The 22,800-nt window shown below is 36.5% G+C and overlaps 2 protein-coding genes across 3 annotated transcripts; both read left to right on the plus strand.

The window, feature by feature from the left end:
• The first annotated feature begins 5,418 nt into the window (after positions 1-5,418).
• On the plus strand, positions 5,419-11,638 carry LOC113319124 (phospholipase D zeta 1-like). Its single transcript, XM_026567402.1, has 20 exons — positions 5,419-5,880; positions 6,011-6,112; positions 6,223-6,341; positions 6,435-6,576; positions 6,712-6,882; positions 6,977-7,150; positions 7,258-7,500; positions 7,580-7,696; positions 7,822-7,961; positions 8,099-8,248; positions 8,371-8,527; positions 8,616-9,032; positions 9,213-9,323; positions 9,450-9,596; positions 9,669-9,866; positions 9,982-10,083; positions 10,202-10,333; positions 10,449-10,514; positions 10,601-10,662; positions 10,766-11,638. Exons 1-20 carry the CDS (start codon positions 5,650-5,652, stop codon positions 11,016-11,018), a joined length of 3,234 nt encoding a protein of 1,077 aa, XP_026423187.1. The 5' UTR covers positions 5,419-5,649; the 3' UTR covers positions 11,019-11,638.
• Positions 11,639-11,932: 294 nt separating this feature from the next.
• LOC113319430 (CST complex subunit TEN1-like) lies at positions 11,933-13,601 on the plus strand. Of its 2 annotated transcripts, none has more exons than XM_026567684.1 (4): positions 11,933-12,049; positions 12,470-12,639; positions 12,896-13,052; positions 13,180-13,593. In XM_026567684.1, exons 2-4 carry the CDS (start codon positions 12,506-12,508, stop codon positions 13,300-13,302), a joined length of 414 nt encoding a protein of 137 aa, XP_026423469.1. In that variant the 5' UTR covers positions 11,933-12,049; positions 12,470-12,505; the 3' UTR covers positions 13,303-13,593. The 2 variants fall into 2 exon arrangements, with proteins under 2 accessions (XP_026423469.1, XP_026423470.1); XM_026567685.1 differs by lacking the exon at positions 11,933-12,049 and adding an exon at positions 12,065-12,170 and having other exon boundaries at positions 13,180-13,601.
• Positions 13,602-22,800: the final 9,199 nt, after the last annotated feature.

Consider the following 22,800-nt stretch of genomic DNA (forward strand, 5'->3'; position numbering starts at 1 on the left):
GATGAAGTATTGACTAAGGGGGAGTGATACATATCACCGTAGTATTATTGTCAAAGTTGTGATACAATTGAACTTTAATGTTGTGTAATAATACTATGACATTGTATAAAAATAATTGAGAACGATTGTTTTCTTATTGTTATGGCTACAGATCTTCAACAACTATGATGATGAGTTGAACACGTTTAGAATCACTAGAGTACTTGGAAGTGACGATGATCTAGAGTAATGTTGAAGAACCAAGGAAATCAATCATTTGGATGAGAATCTACAAAGTTTATTTATTTTGTAATCCATATTATTGATAGTTTTGTCACTAAAATTGACAAAAGGGGAGATTGTTAGAGCACTGCTCGGTCGAAATCGCAAGCGTTTCTATCTCAAGCTTGTTTGTCAAATTTAGTTTCCAAAATTATAAGTCTTGGTTTCTAGTCTACTTATAGCTATGTCTCGGATTAGGATAAAATATGTAGTTGAGCTTTAGACTTCACGGTGTTCATTGATTGAAGACGAAGAACTACTAAGGGGAGCTTGTGGAACTTCATCAACAAAAGGTATTTGGAGACTTGAACTCATCTATCACTCAGAAGTCTATTTCTATTTTATCTCCTATTGAGACAAAAGTCGTATAGCTATATAGACTTTACATTATACACATTTGATATTTCAAGCTGAGTTTAACTCGCTTACATATTTCTCGAAATATGTGTTGGTAAGCTTTCGCTTTAACCAAGTTCATCTTTTATTCTTGACGAAAGTCAAAAGATGATCATGTGAAAATCTCCTAGTAACATCTTACATGATTTGTGTGAGACAGTCATTTGATGTAGTCTCAGAATGTTTCATATTGATCTATTGATCGCTTGAAAATTGCTTTGAAACTAATAGTTTGTGTGAGACAGCTATTCCCGTCTTCTAAGAATGTTTCAATTCTAAAAATGGAGTTTAGAACAATTAACCATTGATTGGATATAGCACAGTATGCGTACTTGTATGCTAACTGTTGCATGTTACTCCAAGTCCGGGAACCATAGTATTCATACCCGTATGCGTACTGGTTTAACAGTTGAAGTCCGAGAACTTAGTATGCATACCCGTATGCGTACTGGCTTAACAGTTCGAGTCCGGGAATTTAGTATGCATACCCATTTGATACTAATTCAACTAAGTTCGGTCGTGAACGATAGTATGCGTACTCGTTCGCATACTGGCGGACAAACCAAGTATGGAGTTCGTAGCGTACCCATTTGCATACTTGAGTGGGTTAAGTTCTAAAATCGGTTTATTCGTGAACAAATACATTTATATAATAAAGAATGCAATCTTTTGCAAACCGTGGCTATAATGTTCATGAATTGATTCGAGTGAATCAAAATCGATTTTGCTTCAATTGTGTCTTGTATACTTCTATGAGAATAAAAACAATTGAACAACTCTATAACTAGTTTCATTTGAGTCATTTGAACTAGTTGTGATAAAGATGAACAAGGTTGATATGAAAGTGTTCATATGGCTAACTTCGGTTAACTATTGTTGAGCCAACCAAGTGTTCACGTTTAGGTATGGTTACCCATATCTAAATATAGGTGCATTTCATTTGGGTGTAACAAGCTAAGTTCAATCTAACGGTTAAAAGATAGTAGCTTAAATATAATCAGGTTTTCATCTAATGGTGAATATTAAATGCTTTGTTACCAAGGTAGCATTGATTGTAAACCCTGATTTGAAGACTATATAAGGGATAACTCTAGCAACTGGGAAACCTAATCCCCACACCTCCTGTGTGATGCTAGTTACGACTAGAGTCGATTATCCTTTAACCTAGGTTTTAGTTTTCCTAAAACCATTATAGGTTAACGACTTACAGACTTCATTGGGATTCTGAATCCATACCCAACTATTTTCTCTGTAGTTGCGTGTTCTGATCTTACTTTGTTCTATTGTATTGAGTACTATCTTCTCTAAGATTTGCTCGAGATTCAATCTCCGATAGGTAAGATAAAAAGTAGTCACAAACATCTTCGTCTCATCGTTTGTAATTCCACAATATCTTTTTCCGCTACCATACGATTAAGATCATTGTGAGGTGATTGATATTACTAGGTTGTTCTTCGGGAATATAAGTCTGGTGTATCAATTGGTTCCTGTTCACCTTGATTTATCAAAAGACAGAAAAAAAACTCATAGGTATTTATGTGGGAGACAAATTTATCTATTCAATAAACTTTTCTGTGTGAGACAGATTTGTTTATCAAGTCTTCGACTATGGGTCGTAGCAACTCTTAGTTGTTGGTGAGATCATCTAAGGGAATCAAGTGCGTAGAGTCCTGCTTGGATTCAGAGGTGTAAGGAACGCGACTGTACCTTAATCAGTGTGAGATTGGTTAGGGCTCAACTACATTCCAGTATGAAGTTAACTTCTAGTAGGCCAGAGTCTGTAGCGGCTTAATACAGTGTGGTGTTCAAATCTGAACTAGGTCCCGGGGTTTTTGTGCATTTGCAGTTTCCTCGTTAACAAAATTTATGGTGTCTGTGTTATTTCTTTTCCGCATTATATTTTTATATAATTGAAATATCAAGGTTGTGCATAGTTCAATCAATTAGATTGTCCAACCTTTGGCTGTTGATATACATTGATTGACACTTGAACATTGGTCTTTGGTACCGTTCAAGTTGTTTCTCACACTAATTAGGCTCGCGGATTTCTATCTGTTTGATTTGCTGATTACATTGAGAAACAGAGATATAACTCTTGGATGTATCTTACTTGATCGAGTATGAATGTCTAGTTGATTCTCTTGGAAATATATTGGAGTTAGTCCATACAGATTGCCTAAACGAAATATTGGGTGTGGTTGTTGGACCCCCGCTTTTTCAACTTTCTATTCTCATCTAATCCTTCCAAATTCCATGAACCCTAATTAAAAAATTGATCTTCTTCCCCAACGATCTCTGATCCAACCAAGAAAACGTAAATCTCCAACAACTTGTTCTATTATTAGCATTGATTCATTGATTTACATATTTAAAACTACACTTTTGAAAAAACAATATCTCTGATTTACCAAGAATCGGTTTATTTAGATCTATCGTATCAACCGTTTCTGGGATATGTTCTTCATCCATGAAGAACATGCAGAGGAATCAGTTTATCGGATAATTAGCATCGACTGATTCTAGGTAGAAATCGGAATATGCAAAGACATCACCAGAATCGGTTTATAAGTGCATTAGCATAAACCGATTCTGAGTATTATTATTTTTTGAAATCTGCGCTCATACAATAACTTTTTATGTACGTGGTTAATGTACTGATTCTGAAGTTGTCTCTTCAGATTCCATTTCATAATCGGTTTTTATATATGTATCACATAAACCGATTCTTGATGCTTGAAATTCCTGTATATTTTTCTTGTTAGAATCAGATTATATATGTTGTCTTATGTACTGATTGTTAACTAGATTTTTTTTTTTTTTTTTTTTTTAAATATGGACTTCGGCCACCTAGCATTTTATTCACGAGAGCTCACCCAGAAGGATGTTCACAGGTCCCCACAACCCATGGTAAACAGGAGCCTCTACAAGTTAGCCTATGGCCGTGAGACCAATCTTAAGCAAGCCTTCGCATTGGCAGATAAGCTTTCACTAGAAGAGCTTGTTGATCTCATCAAGTTTGCGAGGAGAAGGAGGGATGTGATTGTAGCTGGGAGGGATCGCGACAAACATTTAGAAGGTATGTTTGAAGAAATGGTTACAACTCAAGCCTTTGCTGAAGCAGAAGCCACTACTGCTGCTCCTGATGTTGATGATCTCTTTTAAATATTTTAAGTTTTAAGTTTTTAATATTTTGGGTGGTTTAAGTCTTTAACACTTTTTTGGATGATTAAGGTTTGTTTTTTTGGATGATTATGGTTTTAATTAAAACTATGCGTGTAATGGGTTTATGGCAAAACAAGTTTATGCATGCTCAAAACTATGTTTTCCAAATACAGGCAAACAATCAGGCTATACGACACCCCACATAAACCGATTAATGAGGTTCCATCATGTAATCTGGTTTATGTGGTGGTCAGTATATTACGATTCTTCATGCCTTAGAAAAGAAATTTTTCTGTTTCTTTTTCTAGTAAGAATCGGATTGCATGTGCATATATATAAATCGATTACTGTCGGTGGAAATTCAGATTTTTTTCATGCGCACAATCGATTTATGTTTCCAAACACAAAGGCTGATTCTGTTTGGCATGAAAATATAATCGGTTTTTATGGACATTCGAGAAGACCGATTGTGCCAAATTATTTCACTTTTTTTTCGAAAAAACTAGTCGTCGGGGTCTTTCTCTATATATAGAGACCTCATCCTGGGACCCAATTTGCCTCAAAATTTCTCATTCTATTCGCTCCTACTCCATATACTCCACAACTACTCATTTCATACCTCCACATACAAGAAATGGCATCGTTTGACCCCACCGAAGATTTGGCAATCACCAAAGCATGAAATCTTTATGGTTTATTCACAATCTACTTTTATAAATTTGTAACTAACAAAGTAAGTTTGTGTTGTGTTTTTGTAGCATGAAGCCGTGAAAGCGCGTTACTTGGAGGAAAAGGGAGAAGCATTCACATTTGATGAAAGCTATCACTTCATGGTATCCAAAATTTCGGAGTACGACCGGGATTTTATGGTGGGTGAATCGGACTCGGATTCATCCGACGAAGATTGACAGTTTTAGGAGTTTTTTGTGTAGATTTTGTGGGTAGATCTCTATGTAAACCATCACGAGACTATAACTCGTCCACTAGGGTCACCTATGCGTTCAAAGGCTTGATGCACGTGCTAGGTGCATTCGTGATTCCTACAAAAAGAAGTAGATTTGAAATGAATGAAAGTATGGATGATTATTTTTTTCCTACGAAGACGAATCAATCGGTTTATATATATGACACCAAAAAAACCCGAATATGAGAGGAATTTAAACATGCATACTCTAACCGATTCTTTATGTCCTTCTTAAATACCAAAATACCAACCCAGAATCGATTTATGAGTGCATGAACGTAACCCGATTCTGGGTTGGGTTTTGAAAAAAAAATAAAAAATGGGAGTAGTAGTTTGATATAACCGGAATTTAATAGGAGTGAGATGAGTCAAATACAAAGCCGTAATCCTCCTCAGTTTCAGCGTACGTTGACCAACAGTTGGTTTGGTCACAGCTGTTCAACAGAGTATATTCTAAATACATAAAAAACATATTCTTAGTGCAACAATGAAGGAACCATGTGAGTACCTGATTCTATACGCATATGCTTATTATTGGTTCTACTTCTATCCCATTAATCACTTTTTTTAATCATTTAACTAATCAAAACGTCGATAAAAATTGCAACGCAAATAAACCAAAATTATTTAATCAGGTAAAAGCATATATTTTCAAGCAAAAAGCGTCACCTTTTTTCATGGAAACTAATCATTTCACCTCACCCTCCAGCAATGCTGACCAAACCAAATCCAATTTCTTAGAACTCTGCAAATCCAGTTTCTTAGAATTCTACAAAAATCCAAAAACTTTCATTCTGTAGTATAAACTTTTACAGGAATTCAAAATTTTAGCATTTTAGTGTTCTTCTGCATTGGTGTTCGACAAAATGTCTTTGGAAGAACAGTTAATAAAATCTGGGTTCGTCGACTCACAATCTGAACCTCTGAATCCATCGTCGTCATTGTCATCCACTAATCAAATTTGTAGTTCTCCGGATACTACTTACCGCATTTTCGAAGAATTACCCAAGGCAACGGTTATTTCAGTCACGCGCCCTGATGCCATCGATTTTAGTCTCAGAGTTCTTTCGTATACCATTGAATTTCAGTATAAAGAGGTATTTCTCCATTCAGTGCGTTCATTTCTCTCCGTATTCATTAACTACTTTCTGTTTTCTTAGTAAAATTTGAAACGAATTAGTCTAAATTCTTGGTTTCGTTTTTTTGTTCTTTTCAATTAATGTCCAGTTTAATTGGATATTACAAAAGAAAGCTTCACAACTTATCTACTTACATCTACGGTTAAAGAAACGTGCAATTATCGAGGAGTTTCATGACAAACAAGAGCAGGTAAATTTAGAGCTATCACATATTATTGATACTTTTAGGATGTATTATGGTACTGCCTGTACGTCTAATGTCTTATTCCAAACTTTATGTGATTGTGTCGTGGTCGAAAGGTTAAAGAATGGCTTCACTGCCTAGGAATAGGAGATTATCACCCAACAGTCATACAAGATGATGATGAAGCTGACGACGAGAATTTTCATTTACATCATAAAGAAACCACTAAAAGCAGGTCGGTATGCTTGTTCTATTCACTTTTTTTGTTTGTTTGATAGCTTATGAAGTGTGTGTATAAACGTTTTAAGGATGACTTGTTTGTATGTAGTTATGTTCCGTCTCGTGCTGCTTTACCTTTTATTACACCAGCTTTAGGAAGGCAAAAATATGTCATGGAGAGAGCGAAGGTGGCCATGCAAGAGTATCTGAATCACTTTCTTGGGAATATGGATATTGTCAACTCGAGAGAGGTAGGTACACCTCGTATCGTAACTAATTGTCAAGTTTATGTTAGATGCGCTTTTAACAGATTTCATGACATCTCAACTCCAATATGTAATCTTGGCTAATTGGCTCTGTATATATGGTTGATCAATACTACATAGGTATGCAATTTCTTGGAAGTTTCAAAATTATCATTTGCTCCTGAGTATGGACCTAAGTTAAAAGAAGGTTATGTCATGGTGAACCACCCAACAAAGATTCCAATGGAAGAGGATGTTGCAGGATGTTGTATGGGTAATTGGTTTAACTTTTGTAGTGGCAACTGGCAAAAGGTAATATAATCTCATCCATGAGGATGAAGGCTTATATTAAGAGTGATACTCCAAACATGGCATCATAAACTGTTGTGTTTTGTGTTTCATATAGGTGTGGGCTGTACTGAAACCCGGGTTCCTGGCCTTGCTCGAGGATCCTTTTGATACACAACTCTTAGATATCGTTCTGTTCGATGTATTACCAACTTCAAATGAAAAAGGAGAAAGCCATGTTTCTTTAGTAAAAGAATCTGTTGAGAGCAGCCTTTTGCATTATTCATTTCTGGTAAATTGTTCATCTCTCGCCTCTTGGGAAACATTTTAACTTTTGGACTTGTTTGGTTCGTTCATGGATCATTGTTTTGAACGAAGATATTCCTGTTGCAAGGAAAGGTGTCTTCGGGTAGCCAGAGTCTGAATTTAAGAACTAGAACTAAAGCTAAAGTTAGAGAATGGGTCACTGCAATTAGCGACGCTGGATTAGGAGCACCTGAGGGATGGTGTTATCCTCAACGTTTCGGTTCTTTTGCTCCACCTAGGGGTTTAACTGAAGATGCTAGCCAGGCTCAGTGGTTTGTAGATGGAAAAGCTGCATTCGAAGCCATCGCTCTAGCAATAGAGGAAGCAAAATCTGAGGTTAGCCAAAATTGATATTCAGTTGTTTCCTTGTATTAATATTTAGAGACATTCTAAATTCATTGCTAATTCAACGCAGATATTTATTACGGACTGGTGGTTGTGCCCAGAATTGTATCTTCGACGCCCTTTTAATGCTTGTGCTTCCTCTCGGCTTGACTTTCTACTTGAAGCCAAAGCTAAACAAGGGGTTAAGGTGCCACCACATGATCCTTTTATACAATATTTATGTTCTTTTTCTTAAGTTTTGTTGTTTCTAAATTCATTTTAGTATGCATTGCACTTGGCTTCTGATCTGAATTGATTTATAACTGTGTGCAGATTTACATTCTTCTTTACAAGGAAGTTCCTATTGTCTCAAACATCAACAGTGCAGTTTGTAAGCAAAAGCTTCTCAGCATTCACGAAAACGTGACAGTGTTGCGTTATCCTGACCATATCTCAACCGGCATTTACCTGTGGTAAGAAATTGTTTGTGAACCCTGCTTAGATGATTATCTGTCCCTGGAGTTGATAGTTCTTTGTAGTTTGTATGATATGAACTGTCTATCAATTTTGGCTTGCATACATTGACGAAATGTTTTTGGGCTTTTATTAGGTCACACCATGAAAAGCTTGTGATTATTGATTACCGAATTTGTTTCATTGGAGGACTTGATTTATGTTTTGGTCGGTACGACAACTTTGAACATAAAGTAGGTGATTTCCCTGCGACCATATGGCCTGGCAAGGACTATTATAACCCGAGGTAAGTTTATGCATTTTCATTCAGATAGGTAAAGCAAAGCTAAGCTTCTGCTTTACTCGTAATATGTTCTTTTCCATTCCGAATTTATGATGTTCATTCATCGATTTCCTTTTTCCTGTCAGAGAATCTCAACCAAATTCTTGGGAAGATACCATGACAGATGAACTAGAACGCGGTACGTGCCCCCGTATGCCATGGCATGATGTCCACTGTGCTCTTTGGGGTCCACCTTGCCTTGATATTGCAAGACATTTTGTTCTACGCTGGAACCTTGCAAAGGTTGATATTTGTTGCTTCATTTATCGTTCATTCCAAAGTTAAGTTGCTTTTAAGGAGCTGGGTTATAACTATTTGCAATTTCTTTCAGAGAAATAAAGCGCAAAACCTGGATACAATTCCTCTACTTATTCCTAGGCATTACATGGAAAGAAGCACAAAAATTGAATGTGAAAGTAAGAGCAATGAACACGGTCGTACAGACAGTATCAAACAGAATTCTTTTTCGTCATTGTCGCCATTAGAGGACATGCCATTACTATTTCCTGCAGAAGGTTATGAACTGGATGCAGAAAAAAAAGACCCAAACGTAAATGGCTTCAATAAAACTCAAGTTCTTACTATCAGTCGAAGTTTTTCGGCCCCTTCCCCTGATTCCAAGGCTAAGCCAAGCCAATCAGGTATACAATATCTAGATGAATGGTGGGGAACACAGGAAAGGGGTGATCAGGTTGTTTCCTCTTATGAAGCTCGACAAGTTGGCCCTCGCACTTCTTGTCATTGTCAGGTTGGTTAAATATTTAAATGCTTGATTTCTATAAGAATTTTATTACAAATTGAAATTTGCTAATATATCATATGAGCTTACTGTCCATATATTCCCAATTACACTCTATCTTTAGTATTCAGTATTCTTTTTGCTATTCGACATTGTGTAAGCTACAATCTGGAGCAACTTTTGGTGTAGGTTATTAGAAGTGTCAGCCAATGGTCTGCTGGAACAAGCCAAACTGAAGATAGCATTCACAATGCTTATTGCTCTCTTATTGAACAAGCAGAACACTATATCTACATTGAGGTAATGAAATCGACACCAAAAGGCCTGTATATGTTTACCATCCATTTGTAAAAGATTACATGGATCATAATTCAGGGGCAAGACCAAAATACTAACTAGTTTTTTTTTATGGTCTCTTGTTTCCAGAACCAATTTTTCATTTCAGGTCTTTCACAAGATGAGATGATAAAAAACCGCGTCTTAGAAGCATTTTACAAGCGTATTATACGAGCAGACAAGGAACAGAAGTGTTTTAGAGTTATTATTGTCATACCACTTTTACCGGACTTCGAGGTAATAAAACTTGATATACTTCCTTCCACTTCCAATTTATATTTGTTTTTTTAACTTTTATTTGTGTAACAGGGGGGACTGGATGGTAGTGGTTCAGCATCTGCTAGAGCACTAATTCATTGGCAGTATCGAACCATTTGCAGAGGAAGGCATTCGATATTGCAAAACCTATATGAGGTGCTTGGTCCTAGAACACATGACTACATTTCTTTTTACAGTCTCAGAAACTATGGTAGACTCCGTGACGATGGTCCTCTTGTTACCAATCAGGTGAATTCAAAATATGAATATTATCCTGCTTTTGTATCCACTTACTTGGTATCCTGAAATAAGCATTAGTTTTTCTGAGAACTCTCTCAAGAAACTTTCATATAATTTCTTCCAGGTGTATGTTCATAGCAAAATAATGATAATTGATGACCGGACGGCCTTGATTGGTTCATCAAATATTAATGATAGGAGTTTGCTTGGATCAAGAGATTCCGAGGTAATCTTCTGCATTTTCTTAGAGTGATATCTTTATTTTTTTGCATCATCAAAATTTTTGGCTTTATGTCTGCTTTTATCCTATATCCGAGTTTCACTTGCCATCATGTGTGTTTCAGATTGGTATAGTTATTGAAGACAAGGAATTTGTTGATTCATCCATGAATGGAAAACCTTGGAAGGCTGGTAAATTTTGTTTTAGTCTTCGCCTTTCGCTATGGTCGGAACACCTTGGTCTTTGTGATAATGAGGTCAGTAAAATGAGTAGTTTAATTTGCACAGATGAGAGTGAATCGAGTTTGGCAACACTGATGCTAAGCTTCCTAGATAACATTTGCATTTTCTTACTGCTTGTCAATTTTTCAGATAAGCAAAATTAATGACCTTGTGGCTGACAAAACTTACACAGATATTTGGATGACTACTGCTAAGGTTAGAATCTAATATTTCTTTCCAGTGGTAGAGTCAGCTAGTCGCTGTTTAGAATTGTAGTATTTACAAATATCATGACTTCGCAGACAAATACCGATATCTACCAAGACATCTTTGCATGCATTCCCAATGATCATTTACACTCGAGGTACATTTTCAATCACGAGCAAGTCAGTTTTGCCTGTTTTTTGATTTCACAGACTTTGATTTTATCATTTTACAAATGTCATGGCAAAAACTATGAAACTCAGATCTGAGGTCAGACAAAGCATGGCATACTGGAAAGAGAAACTAGGTCATACTACAAATGATTTAGGTGTGGCTTCACAAAAGATAGAGGCGCATCCCAGAGGAGATAGCAGATTTACAGATCCCATGGAAAAGTTAAAATCGATAAGAGGACATCTTGTTTTATTTCCATTGGAATTTATGTGTCAAGAAGAAGACTTGAGACCTATGTTCAATCACACTGAGTTCTATGTAAAGCCTCAGGTCTATCATTAACAATGATCCATCCGTGCCAGGACATGATTCTGTACTCGCACAGTTGATCATTGCTCTTTTTCATTCATGTGGAGGCTGTAGGTTCGAGGCTCTTTGCTGGTGAGACAACTGATGACACAAGGCATTTCGAAGTTCTTTGTTGTGCTTCACTATGTGATGTGCCGAGATTTATACAGTGCTAACTCTTTAGCGCTGGGCGTGGGATCCAGCATAACCAAAGTTCCCCTGATGGTTGTTGAGTCTCAGATAGTTGTCCAAATGTCTGTTTATCTACATCGTTTGGCAAAAGCTTTCTTAACGCCAAGTTGTCACCGGTCACTAAGACGAGCAAATTATGGAAGTGCTTTCAAGTATTCACGGGTGACCGAACATCCTGGCACTGGCATCTCGCCAGTTGATGTGCATTGCCATCAGTGGTGCTGCACAATTTCCATTTCCAGAAAGGCTTGGCTGTTGAGTGGCGCATTTCTAAAATGGTGTGTTGGGAAAAAAATCATCATCGAGGATATCAAGAAAATATGTGATAGCTTCACCTTACTAATTGGTTTCATGTACAAGAATGGCTAACTGTACAGAATATTTAGAGAACTTAAGAATGAGATTTATGTTTCTTGTCTGCATCTAAAATTCACCTAAAATTAAACATCATGCTATTGCTACGAATAGCAAAAAGTAAACAAATTACATTGCATAAGCTGACAAGCAGGTGATAACTGCATTACTAGTCACTATGTGCTAATTCAAGCAAGGGAGATTCCTTATTACATATATTCAAAAAGATAATCACACATACTTTTCACATTTAAAAATATTTTCAAAATTTAAGATATCATATCAAGCCTAAAGGAACAGGTTCTTCATTGCTCATTTTGATATAAACAGTTGGGCCGGTGCAAGCCTAAGGTGCAAATAAACTGTTGGGTGTGAATATCCACCCAATGCTAAGCGGGAGAATCCCTGGATAGTCGAGAACTTATGACTGGAGTCTCTCCCAGGAAAGAAACCCTAAAAACCTCAACCAGATTTCTTAGGTAATATCTCCATTAAAATTTGGTTCCAATTGATGTTAAGTTCCTGCATTTTTTTACTCATTTATCCTCATAGTTCTCTCTATTTCTTGAATTTGTTACTTGATGAGTTACAGAATTTAGGGTATGTGAACTTAAGATCATTTTACCCTTTTTTTTTTATGTACCTTCATTGAGATATCTGAAAAAGGATATCTTTTTAGAGCTTTGATAATGTTTTGCTCTCTGGTTTCGGCTTAATTTATTTGATAAGTTTTCTCTATCTCTAAATTAGTTTCGGTGCCACAATTTTCTGGAAAGTAGGCGAACTCAGGTGTTTGTAATGTGTAATTTTACCGGTGCCATATGGAGAAAGATGTTATAACAACTTTAAGTTGCTAGTATCGTAATCTGATTGGTGTTGCTCATTCTCGAATTTTGCAGAAACTATTTGTGTGGTTTTGTTGTGTAAGTGTAAATATGGAGGAAGAGGTATACGATCCGATAGAGGAAGAACCACATACAATAAGGCATGGTGTATTGGTGTCTTTAGATGACCTAACCCCGTCTTCCCCGCACTTTACAGATGGTTCTTCAATTCGAGTAACCGGAAAGTAAGTAGCATTATATCAGAGCCTTTATATGTATAACAACACTCATACCCTAATTGTGTCACCAGATTGTGCTCCATTTTATCCCCTAACCATGAATGCAATTGATAATGTAACAGTATAGTTTTTGTTCATTTTTTTTATTCAATTGTAGTTTGTTATAAGTTTTTCTTATTCGATTGAATAATGCCACCACCAACAACTGTACTCATCCTGTTTTCTCAACTCATTCACGGAATCACGGTTGGCTCATTTTTAGGCTAAAAGAGTATCATTTAGAGACCTCAACAGCTTTAATTATTGATGGAGGTTACCAACTAAAGATCAACACAGAACAAATGAATGAGCTCAATATCCAAGTAGGCTTCACCTACCAATTCATTGGTGAACTCGTATTTCGACCTAACAGTAGTGAGGTAAGGATTTTGTGCATTCTTTTGTATTCTAGTCTGAATGCATTTTGTTTTGGTCTTTCTGTTTCTATCTCTGTGTATGTTATAGATATCATGTGTTTATTCTTCTTTATCTGTTGTGTGGTTTTAGCCTGTTCTGCAGGCGCGAGTAGGGAGAAATGTGGACGGCATCGACCTTAATCTCTACAAAAAGTCTCTGAAACTCTTGAAACGATTCCAAGCTGACAACATGAGAGAGGAAACAACAACATAATATAGTATTTACTGGTCTTGGTAACCAACTGCGGTGGTATAAACGAGGTCTATATATCAAGGTAAACAAAACCCACTGTTATTTTTCTTGCATTAGCAAGGCAAATGATAACAATATAACTTATGCTTGCTCAAGTAACAAGTGTTTCTCTAGGTTGAATGTTCTAACAAAAAACCCATGTTCATGACTTGTAACATACATTATAATACACACATTTTTTTCTTTTTGATCTCCAATTTAAATGCTCATTTTCTTTTCTGTCTATTTCTTGACTAGATGGCATTTAGCACTGTAAACTCCGTATACTCCCTTTGATATGATGAAACTAGTCATGTTTCTGTGGAATTCCATATATGATAAAGTAAAATCCAAATCAAGCTTTCTTGTGGGAAACTGAACCCTTACTGTTATGACGCCCCTTCATCTCACTTTTAATTTATTATTCATGCACCTTGTTTGAATAGGCATACCTCCTATAGTTGATTTCTGTGGACATTAGTCAGTCAGTCTTCAGTGGGTCTATACCATACAACTGCTGATCACTCTTTCCCTAGAATATTTGGTTTTGAACCTGAAAGTCTCTATCACAGTTGCCGCCCCACCAATGTTTGTTTGGCTTGGTGTTGTTGTTGTTGCTATCGCTCTCCTTCCTTCCTAATTCCCAGACCCCTTATTGGTCTTCTTAACTGTGACGTGCCGTGAGGACTCGGTTCAAGACAGGGCCCACTAACTTTTACTAGTGCATACCGACATCATCATGGGCTTTCTGTGAATATCCTTCATTTTTTGCTTACATGAATATCATATTTATGACATAGTGGATCAGTGGATCATGGATCAGCCATTTCTCATCATTAAATCATCCACTACCATCATCATCATTTATTGTTGTTTTTTTTTGGATGTTATCTCAATTATAGTATGACTAAGATTATCGAAGTTAGATCTTCGCAATCATATTATCTTAGATTCTGTGCGTTCATTTTGATACTATTCAAATATATCAATCATGGTAATAATACATAACCATCAGGCCTGGACCCATCAATCCAGCACCCTGCAGCACTAAAAGTCTAGCTAAAACCTCTTATCTTTGCTCCTCACATGCTTTTATTCTTTACTGGCATCCTGCCAGTGTTGTTTGATGTTTAAATGTTGTTTGAAGTTTAGGTAAAAGTGACACATAGTGAAATAAAACAGGTTTCCTCGAATTTCGAGAAGAAAACTAAAGAAGAGAGCTTATATTTACTAGGATGAATTGTAGTATGTGTAGTCCAACCACCATTGGAAATGTCTGTGACTGGTAAAAAGTTCATCAACAGCCCACCTCCACCACCACCCAAAGTAACTAAAGATTTTGTCCTAGCTAGGGGACATGGAGAGAAGAAGTGAAAGAAGAATATGTAGTAGTTAGCAATAATATCATTGAATTGTATGATTCTTGTGTCTCATGATTTGCCTAAATTAGTGGGTTCTGCACCCTTTGACTTTCTGGTGCAATTAGAGCTGTAAACCTAATAATAATTGTTTTAGTTTCAAATGTTATGCAACTCCCAACCAAATAATATCATTAGCTAGACCAACAAATATTCGTGTGTTTCTTGTTTTTCTTTCGTTTTTGCTTCCTGTTGCGGATTATTAAATTTGTTATACCGCTAACTGGCAGGGAAAAACTTTAATTTTAGCTATCACATTTCACAATCTTTACTTGCCCTCAATGTAGAACCAAATCTAGGTTGATCATAATTCATAGCTAACCTATTTTCAAATCTAACTCTCATCCCTTTGAACTTATTAACGCACGCAACTTTTCTCACGAGAAAAGCCAAAAAAGAAATATAAAGATAAACATGTGATGTACATGTAAGGTTCTCTTTTTTATAATTATAAAAGGAGTGGTCGCTATACAAGTACATAAGGCTTGCTAATATATTAACCAATAATCATCCTCCTCCACTCCTTGTTTTTTGGGCATTTTGTGTTGATATTCGGCACTTGAATAAAAACTTGAAGAAGATAACACACCTTAAACAAGTCTTATGGTAGTAATTAGTAATGAGTAATGACACACTAGACTTTTTTGAAGCAATCCTGTTAAAGGGGAGGCATGTTCCATTGGGGGCGGCAAGGGTGATAGCAATGTCCCTCTTATTGGTTAGGGGATGTCCTATAGGGCATGTAAGTTGATCAGATTACCCTACTCCTATTTTTAACCTAATGGAATCAGAAAAATCAAAACAGTTTTTTTGATTTTCTTCATCTTCTCTTCTCTTCTCCTCCTCCATTAAAATTGAAATTTTCATCGTCCTCGATTAATCAGCGATTTGAAAAATTGATAATCGTTGATTGAAAACTATATTTCCAAAAGACCCAGTTAGAGTTTTGTTTATTGTGTTTGATTTAAGTTAGTTTTGTATCAAAAATTAGGGTTTTGGATCAAAATTGAAATTGAAATTTCTGTGTTGCGTGTGAGTTACGGTAGGTAATAACTCCAATTGGAACCGTAACTATAGATTTGGTTGATGTTACGGTTCATTTAACTCAAATACCAACCGTAAGTTCTTGATTTTGAGATAAAATATTCAGTTACGAATTTTTTTCCAACCGTAAATTACTTACGGTTGGTCTCATTACTTAAGTTACGAACCGTAAGTTGTCCTGGATGTTTCATTTTCTTTTTGCGTACGGTTTGTAATTGCATCATTGTTACCAACCGTATTTGAGTTACGACTTGTAACTCAAATAACCTTACCAACCGTGGTTAATTACGGTTGATCTCGATTCATTAGTTACCAACCGTAATTTGTTACGGTTGATATATGTTGTCATTCTACCAACCGTAACTGGTATTACGATTGGTTTTCCCCAAATTGAACCAGTTACGGTTGGTATTTGATACTTTTGAAACCGTAACTGAGAGTTACGGTTGGTAACGAGCTAAATTCCAACCGTAAGTTCTTCTGAAATTTTAAAAGTTTCGATTTTTTTTACGTACTTTAGATAATTTTGAGAGACAAAAAGCTAATGGGAACTAATTTAGAGATTCACCCATCTCAAATTTGTCACTGGAATAACTCATTTTGGTTGAGTGAATCAAAATCTAGAGTCACAAAAATGTCTTTTTTCTTCTCCTCACAACTTTTTTTTTTCAACTCTAAAAATTTGATTTTAGAGTTATTATAAGTGAAAATTAATTATCAACACTAATCTTGATTATCATCACTAATCTCGATTATTAATAATAAGGGTTAATTGGTCATTTCCATATTTTTTGGATAAAGGGTGGCATGAATTACCATGTAATGACCCTTTTTGTCTTATTAGATTGCCGCCCCTCTAATGGATCATGTCGCCCCTTTAACAGGATTGTTGTGAAGATACTAGGTCTTTCAGGTTGTGAATTAAGAAATTCAAAACGTATCTAACCATTACTCGTTGAAATGAATTAGAAAAAGAAAAAAAGAAAAAGACAACTAAAATGTTAAGTGGTAAATAAAAAATCGGGACAATAGGAAAAAATTAAGAAAAAAAAAAAATGCATGAACCATTACACACATTTCTTCCATCTCCAAAGTTATTTATTTCCTACAAAGAAGAAACCAACTTTACCATAACCTAGTCTTAAATACGGCTTCTTAAAAGACTACAATAAAATTTTGAAGAAAAGAGCATGCTATTTCAGTAAAACGATGATATTGTCATAAAATATGTGAATCAGACTCCTCAATGACTACAGTGGCCCAAATTATCTAAATCTAATATTTTGAGGATACATTCCTCTCGTAAGGCCAAGCACTATGGTGAGCGAAATCGCTTCGCTATTGCTTGATTATATCGAAATCCAACTATTATGGTCTTCCGTGTAGCTTAATTGTAGCGATATCCCTTAGCTACGTTTCAAAGTTGATCACATCTGATGAGGTTTGTAGCGTAGAGAAATCAGACGGAAATTGAGTTTCTGCGTGACTTTCTATTTTACGGAAACTAAGTATCCGTGCAATATTCAACGGAAACTGAGTATCCGTTTCTGGTTTTTTACTATTTTACGCCAGTACTTCTCTTTTTCATTATTTTTTTTTTTACTAATTTTTTTTTACTAAACGGATACTCAATATCCACTTAGCACTATTGGCACGGAAACATAGTTTTCGTGTTGTTTAGCTAAGGGATGCCTTTTTCCCATAGTGAGATGACTTTTGGATGCATTTAGCTACACTTCAACTAAGAGATAGCTAAGGGATCCCTTACTATATTGCTTGCCCTAAGACTTCACATTCCTACCAAAAATGAGCACTATTTGAAAGGTATAACACCACTATCTACCCCTTTTAAAATCATCAGTTAAAAGTTAATGGTTGAAATTAAGATCAGTAGATGGTGAAGTTTGATATTTTGGATCATGCTCATTTTGGTAGGAATATAGAGTCTTTTAATAGGAACATATTATCGAAATATTAGATTTAGCTTCATTGTCATTTGAGTTTTGTGGATAAAATGGCGCAAATCATGTATGATAGTGTGCATATAAGAGTTTCCACGAATCCTCAGTAATGAATTGAATACTTTCAGAGAGATTGATAGAGACAAGAGCTAACAATAACTTAACCTAGCTTGCACTACGCAGAGTAAATAGCTACCACTCGTTCAATTCATTCATAATAAAAGCAAGGGTTCTTACATCATGAATAAATAGCAGAAATCGAAATCCTAATAATTCACTAACTCCTCTCCTCCGTCCACGTGTTCACATCCTAACAGTCAAAATTACCAGTTATTACAATCATTAATTAAACTAAACCAAAAATTATTGCTTGATTAAGGGTTCATGATAAGGCACCCAATTCCAATGAGGAGGGCTACCCATGTTCAGGACAATACTCCGCACTTTAGATCACCCTTGTCCACAAGGGTGAGAATTTTGGAAAGTGCGTACGTACATGAGCTTGGTCTTCCCATGTAGCATCATCCTGTGTTATGTGAGATCATGGAATCAGTAGTTGGGGTACATAGTGGCCATGTCTGGTGATAGTTCGTGTGTCAAGCCCAGCTACTAGAAGAATGACAATTTCACCAGAGTTATCAACTGGTGGTAGCGTTGGAACCGTTGTATGTGTTTCGCCAATCTTTTTCTTCAGTTAAGACACATGGAAAACTGGATGGATGCGACACCCAGCCGACAAGTCTAATCTGTAGGCCACTTCCCCAATGCGTTCCAAAATAATATAAGGACCATAATATCTGGCAGAAAGCTTGAAGTTGCGTCTAACCTGAATGAATGATTGCCTGTAGGGTTGGAGCTTCAGGTAAACCCAGTCACCTACCTCAAAGGATCTGTCAGCGAACCATTTCATTATTTCCCGCGCTTTAGCTAAGGACTCTTTTAAGATGTCCAACACAACATCTCTCTCCTTCAAGTATTCTTCAACAACTGCAACAGAGGTAGTGCAGTCAGTGGGAAATGCAAGATAAAGTGGATTGTATCCATATAAAGCTTTGAATGGGACATTTATAGACTGGTATGGTAGTTGGTGTTGTACCACCATTCTGCCAGTGGTAACCATGAATCCCAACTCCATTGTTTATGGCCAATCATGCATCTTAAGTACCCTTTTAACATGAATTGACTCTCTGAGTCTGGCCATCTGTTTGAGGGTGGTAGGTTGTGCTGAGGTGAAGATTAGTTCCCAGTGCCTTGAACAACTCTTGCCAAAACTGACTAGTGAAAACCTTATCCCTGTCTGAAACTATTGTTGCAGGTAGACGACCATATAGTTTGAACACATGATTAAGGAACTCATGAGCCACAAAAGAAGCAGTATATGGGTGGCTTAAGCTGATAAAATGTGCATATTTAGTAAACCTGTCAACCACCACAAAGATCACATCCTTCTTATTGGATTTGGGAAGCATATCAATAAAATCCATGCTTATGTGTTTCCATGCTTGTGTGGGGATCGGAAGTGGTTGCAATAATCCAACATGATGAGCAAGATCAATTTTATTTCTTTAACAGATGTCACACTGGCTCACCAAAAGTAGCATTTCTTTGTTGAGTCCTTGCCAAAAGAAGTAAGCTTTGGCTCTTATGTAGCTTCTTTGGACCCTTGAATGGCCCCCAATGACAGATGCATGTACAAAATGCAAGATGGTCTTTGTAAGATTTGTTCCAATCCTACATAAATTTTGTTTTTGTACATGAGAATACATTCCATGTAATTAAGTGTAGTGTGGAACTGCAGTAGAATTCACCAGTAATTTGGAATAAGTTGAGTAGCTAAAGGGTCATTTGCATAGCTGAGAATGATTTCATTAGCCCAATTTGGTGTAGATAGAAATAGAGCATTGCATCTTTCAGAAGGGTCAGAGGGTAATCTAGAAAGAGTATCGTCAGCTGTATTGTCCTTCCATTTCTTGTAATGAATTGTGTAATCAAAACCTAATAGTTTCATCAACCATCCATGTTGAAGCACAGTGGTTATCTTCTGATCCATGAATTACTTGATACTTTGCTGATCTGTATTGATAATAAATTGATGTCCCAATAAGTAATGGATTCATTTTGTCACTGCTCTCACAACAACCAATAACTCCTTTTCATAAGTAGATAACCCCATAGCTTGAGGACCCACAGGTTTGCTAAAACATGCAATGACTCTACCTTCTTGCATTAGGACAACACCAATACCAGTAGAAAAAACATCAGACTCTACTACAAATGTCTTTGTAAAGTCAGGCAAGGCCAAGACATGATTGGAGCACACTGCAGTCTTGAGTTGGTTAAAAGATGTTGGGGCTGCACTAGACCACTGAAAGGCATTCTTTTTTAAGAGATCAGTGAGTGGTTTGTTGATTAAGCCATAACCTCTGACAAATTTTTTGTAGTAACCAGTGAGGCCCAAGAAGCCTCTAAGTTGTTTGATGCTCTTTGGTACTGGCCAAGTTTTCCTGAAAGCTATTTTTGCAGGATCAGGTGCTACTCCTTCAGATGTAATTATGTGTCCAGGATACTCTCGAGATGGCTGAGAAAAATAATATTTTGAGTATTTGGCATATAGTTGGTGCTGTCTAAGAAGAGATAAGACCATAGATAGGGGATGTACATGATCTGTGAGAGTTGCACTATACACCAAGATGTCATCGAAAAACACAAGCACAAATTTTCTCAGGTAATCACCAAAAACAGAATTCATTAGTGTCTTGAATGTTGCAATTGCATTGGTTAGCCAAAAGGGATTACTTTCAACTCATAATGCCCATGATGGGTATTAAATGCAGTTTTAGGTATGTCAGGTGTAGATAATCTGATTTGGTGATATCCTGAACGTAGATCAATCTTAGTAAAGAATTTAGATCCGTGTAATTCATCAAGTAGTTCATCAATTACAGGGATAAGAAATAATCTTTAATAGTCAGTTCATTTAATTTCCTATAGTCAACACAAAATCTTTATGTGTTGTCCTTCTTATTGACAAGGAGAATGAGGGAAGCAAATGGACTGTGGCTGTGATGAATGATTCTTGTATGAAGAATCTCCTTAATTAAGGACTCCACAATAGATTTTTGGATAAATGGGCACTTGTAAGGCCTTAAGTTAATAGGTTGAGCACCTGTTTAAGTGGAATTTTATGGTCTAATACTCTGTGTGGTGGTAGGCTAGAAGGTTCAGAAAAGATATCTTGAAATTCATGTAATAAGTCTTGAATGGGTGGAGGAATGACTGTAGGTGCTTGCTCAACAGAGATGGAAAAAAGTTGACATATTAACCCATGTGTGTTTTTCCTGAAAAATTTTCTGACTGCCCTACCACTCATGTTTTTAAGAGTTTGGTTGGATGATATACTTGTTAATTAATGTGATGTGAGTACTTTGATGACGAAAGGAAACGCACAGAGTTGCTAGGTTGAACACCACATCACCTAGGGTACGAAGCCAATCATCACCAAGGACCATGCCACAGCCCCCAAGAGGAAGTAGATGTAGGTCCCTGTAAACTTGTTTCCTTGCATTTTCCATTGCATCTGTTTACACATCCATGTACTGGTAGTCTTATCTTCATTGGCTACTGTAACTAGCAATTGGGTTGTAGGATGGAAAAAACAATGCAATTTTCTAGCTAGTTCAGAATCAAGAAAACTGTGGGCGTTGCATGTATCCACTAGGATTGTAATTTTTTGTTTCTTGATGAACCAGGAATTGGTATGGTATTTTCCCTTATGTGGCCAGTGAGAGCATGTAATGAGATTTCCATAGTGGGTTCTACCACTGGTTCTTCAATTGTCTCTAATGGTGCTTCCTATATAGATATAGTTTGTTCTGCCTCACCAACTATCATAAATAATTTTTTATATTTATGACCAGCAACATACTTCTCATCATAATTGTAACATAGATTTTTGGCTCGTCTTTGAGCTAATTGCTCTTGAGTAAGACGACGAATAAGAGGAATATAAGGTGATTTAGAAGGTAAATTAGTTGTTGATTGAGAGACAACTGGGAATGAGGTAGGTTTTTGTGATGTTATTGGTCTAGGAAAGTAAGATGAAGTGGTGGGTTGTTTAGAAACAGGGTGTTTAAAGTTGGAGTAAGCTCATTTTTTCCAAGCGTGCTAGGAGTAAAGCTTGAGAAAGGGATGTTGAGTTATGCATCCTAACATAGTTACTGATTTCTGGCTTTAACCCAGCTCATAACAAAATACTCCTCATCTAAAGTAGAATTTTGACTTAGTATGAGGGTTTTAAGTTGTTCAAAAGTTTGAAAATACTCTTCTACAGTGGTTACTTGGGTTAATTTGTTAAAACATCCCACAAAATTATTATTAGCTAGATCTTTAAAACGACGGCAGAGATGATTAGAAAAATCAAGCCAATTAATAGAAGTTTTACCAGCGCTGTAGTCAAAGAACCATGAATCTTCTTTCTCATCCATGTACATGGAAGCAACCCCTGTTTTTTTGTGTGTCATCCATGGGATACATCTGGAAGAATCAATCACGTACTTTCTAAGCCAGCTTCTTGGATTTTCGCCATCAAATATGGGAAAGTCAAGTTTTGCAGGTTTGTGGATGTTTTGTAAATATCCAAACGGTGGATTTTGAGATTTGAGACTGATGACTTTGATGGGACAATGGGGTTTGAGTTTGTTGTTGTAGATCTAAAGGTCGATGATTGGTTTGAAGTAGTTTTAAAGAATCTTCAGTGAGTTGTACCAATCTGTTCATTAATATCTGTTGAGCTTTTGCATCAGCCTCACTTTTTTCTTCTGCACGTTGTTGGCTATCCAGAGCACAGATCTGACTCTTTGTAAGAGTTTTCATCAGCTGTTGCAGCTCTTTGGTTGTATGGTCTACATCCTTAATCGTAGGACCTCCGGTCATGGTTTCAAAAACACTCCTAAGATCCACTGGGTGATACCAATTGTAATGAATTGATTACTTTCAGAGAGATTGATAGAGACAAAGCTAACAATAACTTAACCTAGCTTGTACTCCGCAGAGTAAAT

This window comes from Papaver somniferum, chromosome 10, assembly GCF_003573695.1.
Source record: "Papaver somniferum cultivar HN1 chromosome 10, ASM357369v1, whole genome shotgun sequence".
Taxonomy (NCBI): domain Eukaryota; kingdom Viridiplantae; phylum Streptophyta; class Magnoliopsida; order Ranunculales; family Papaveraceae; genus Papaver; species Papaver somniferum.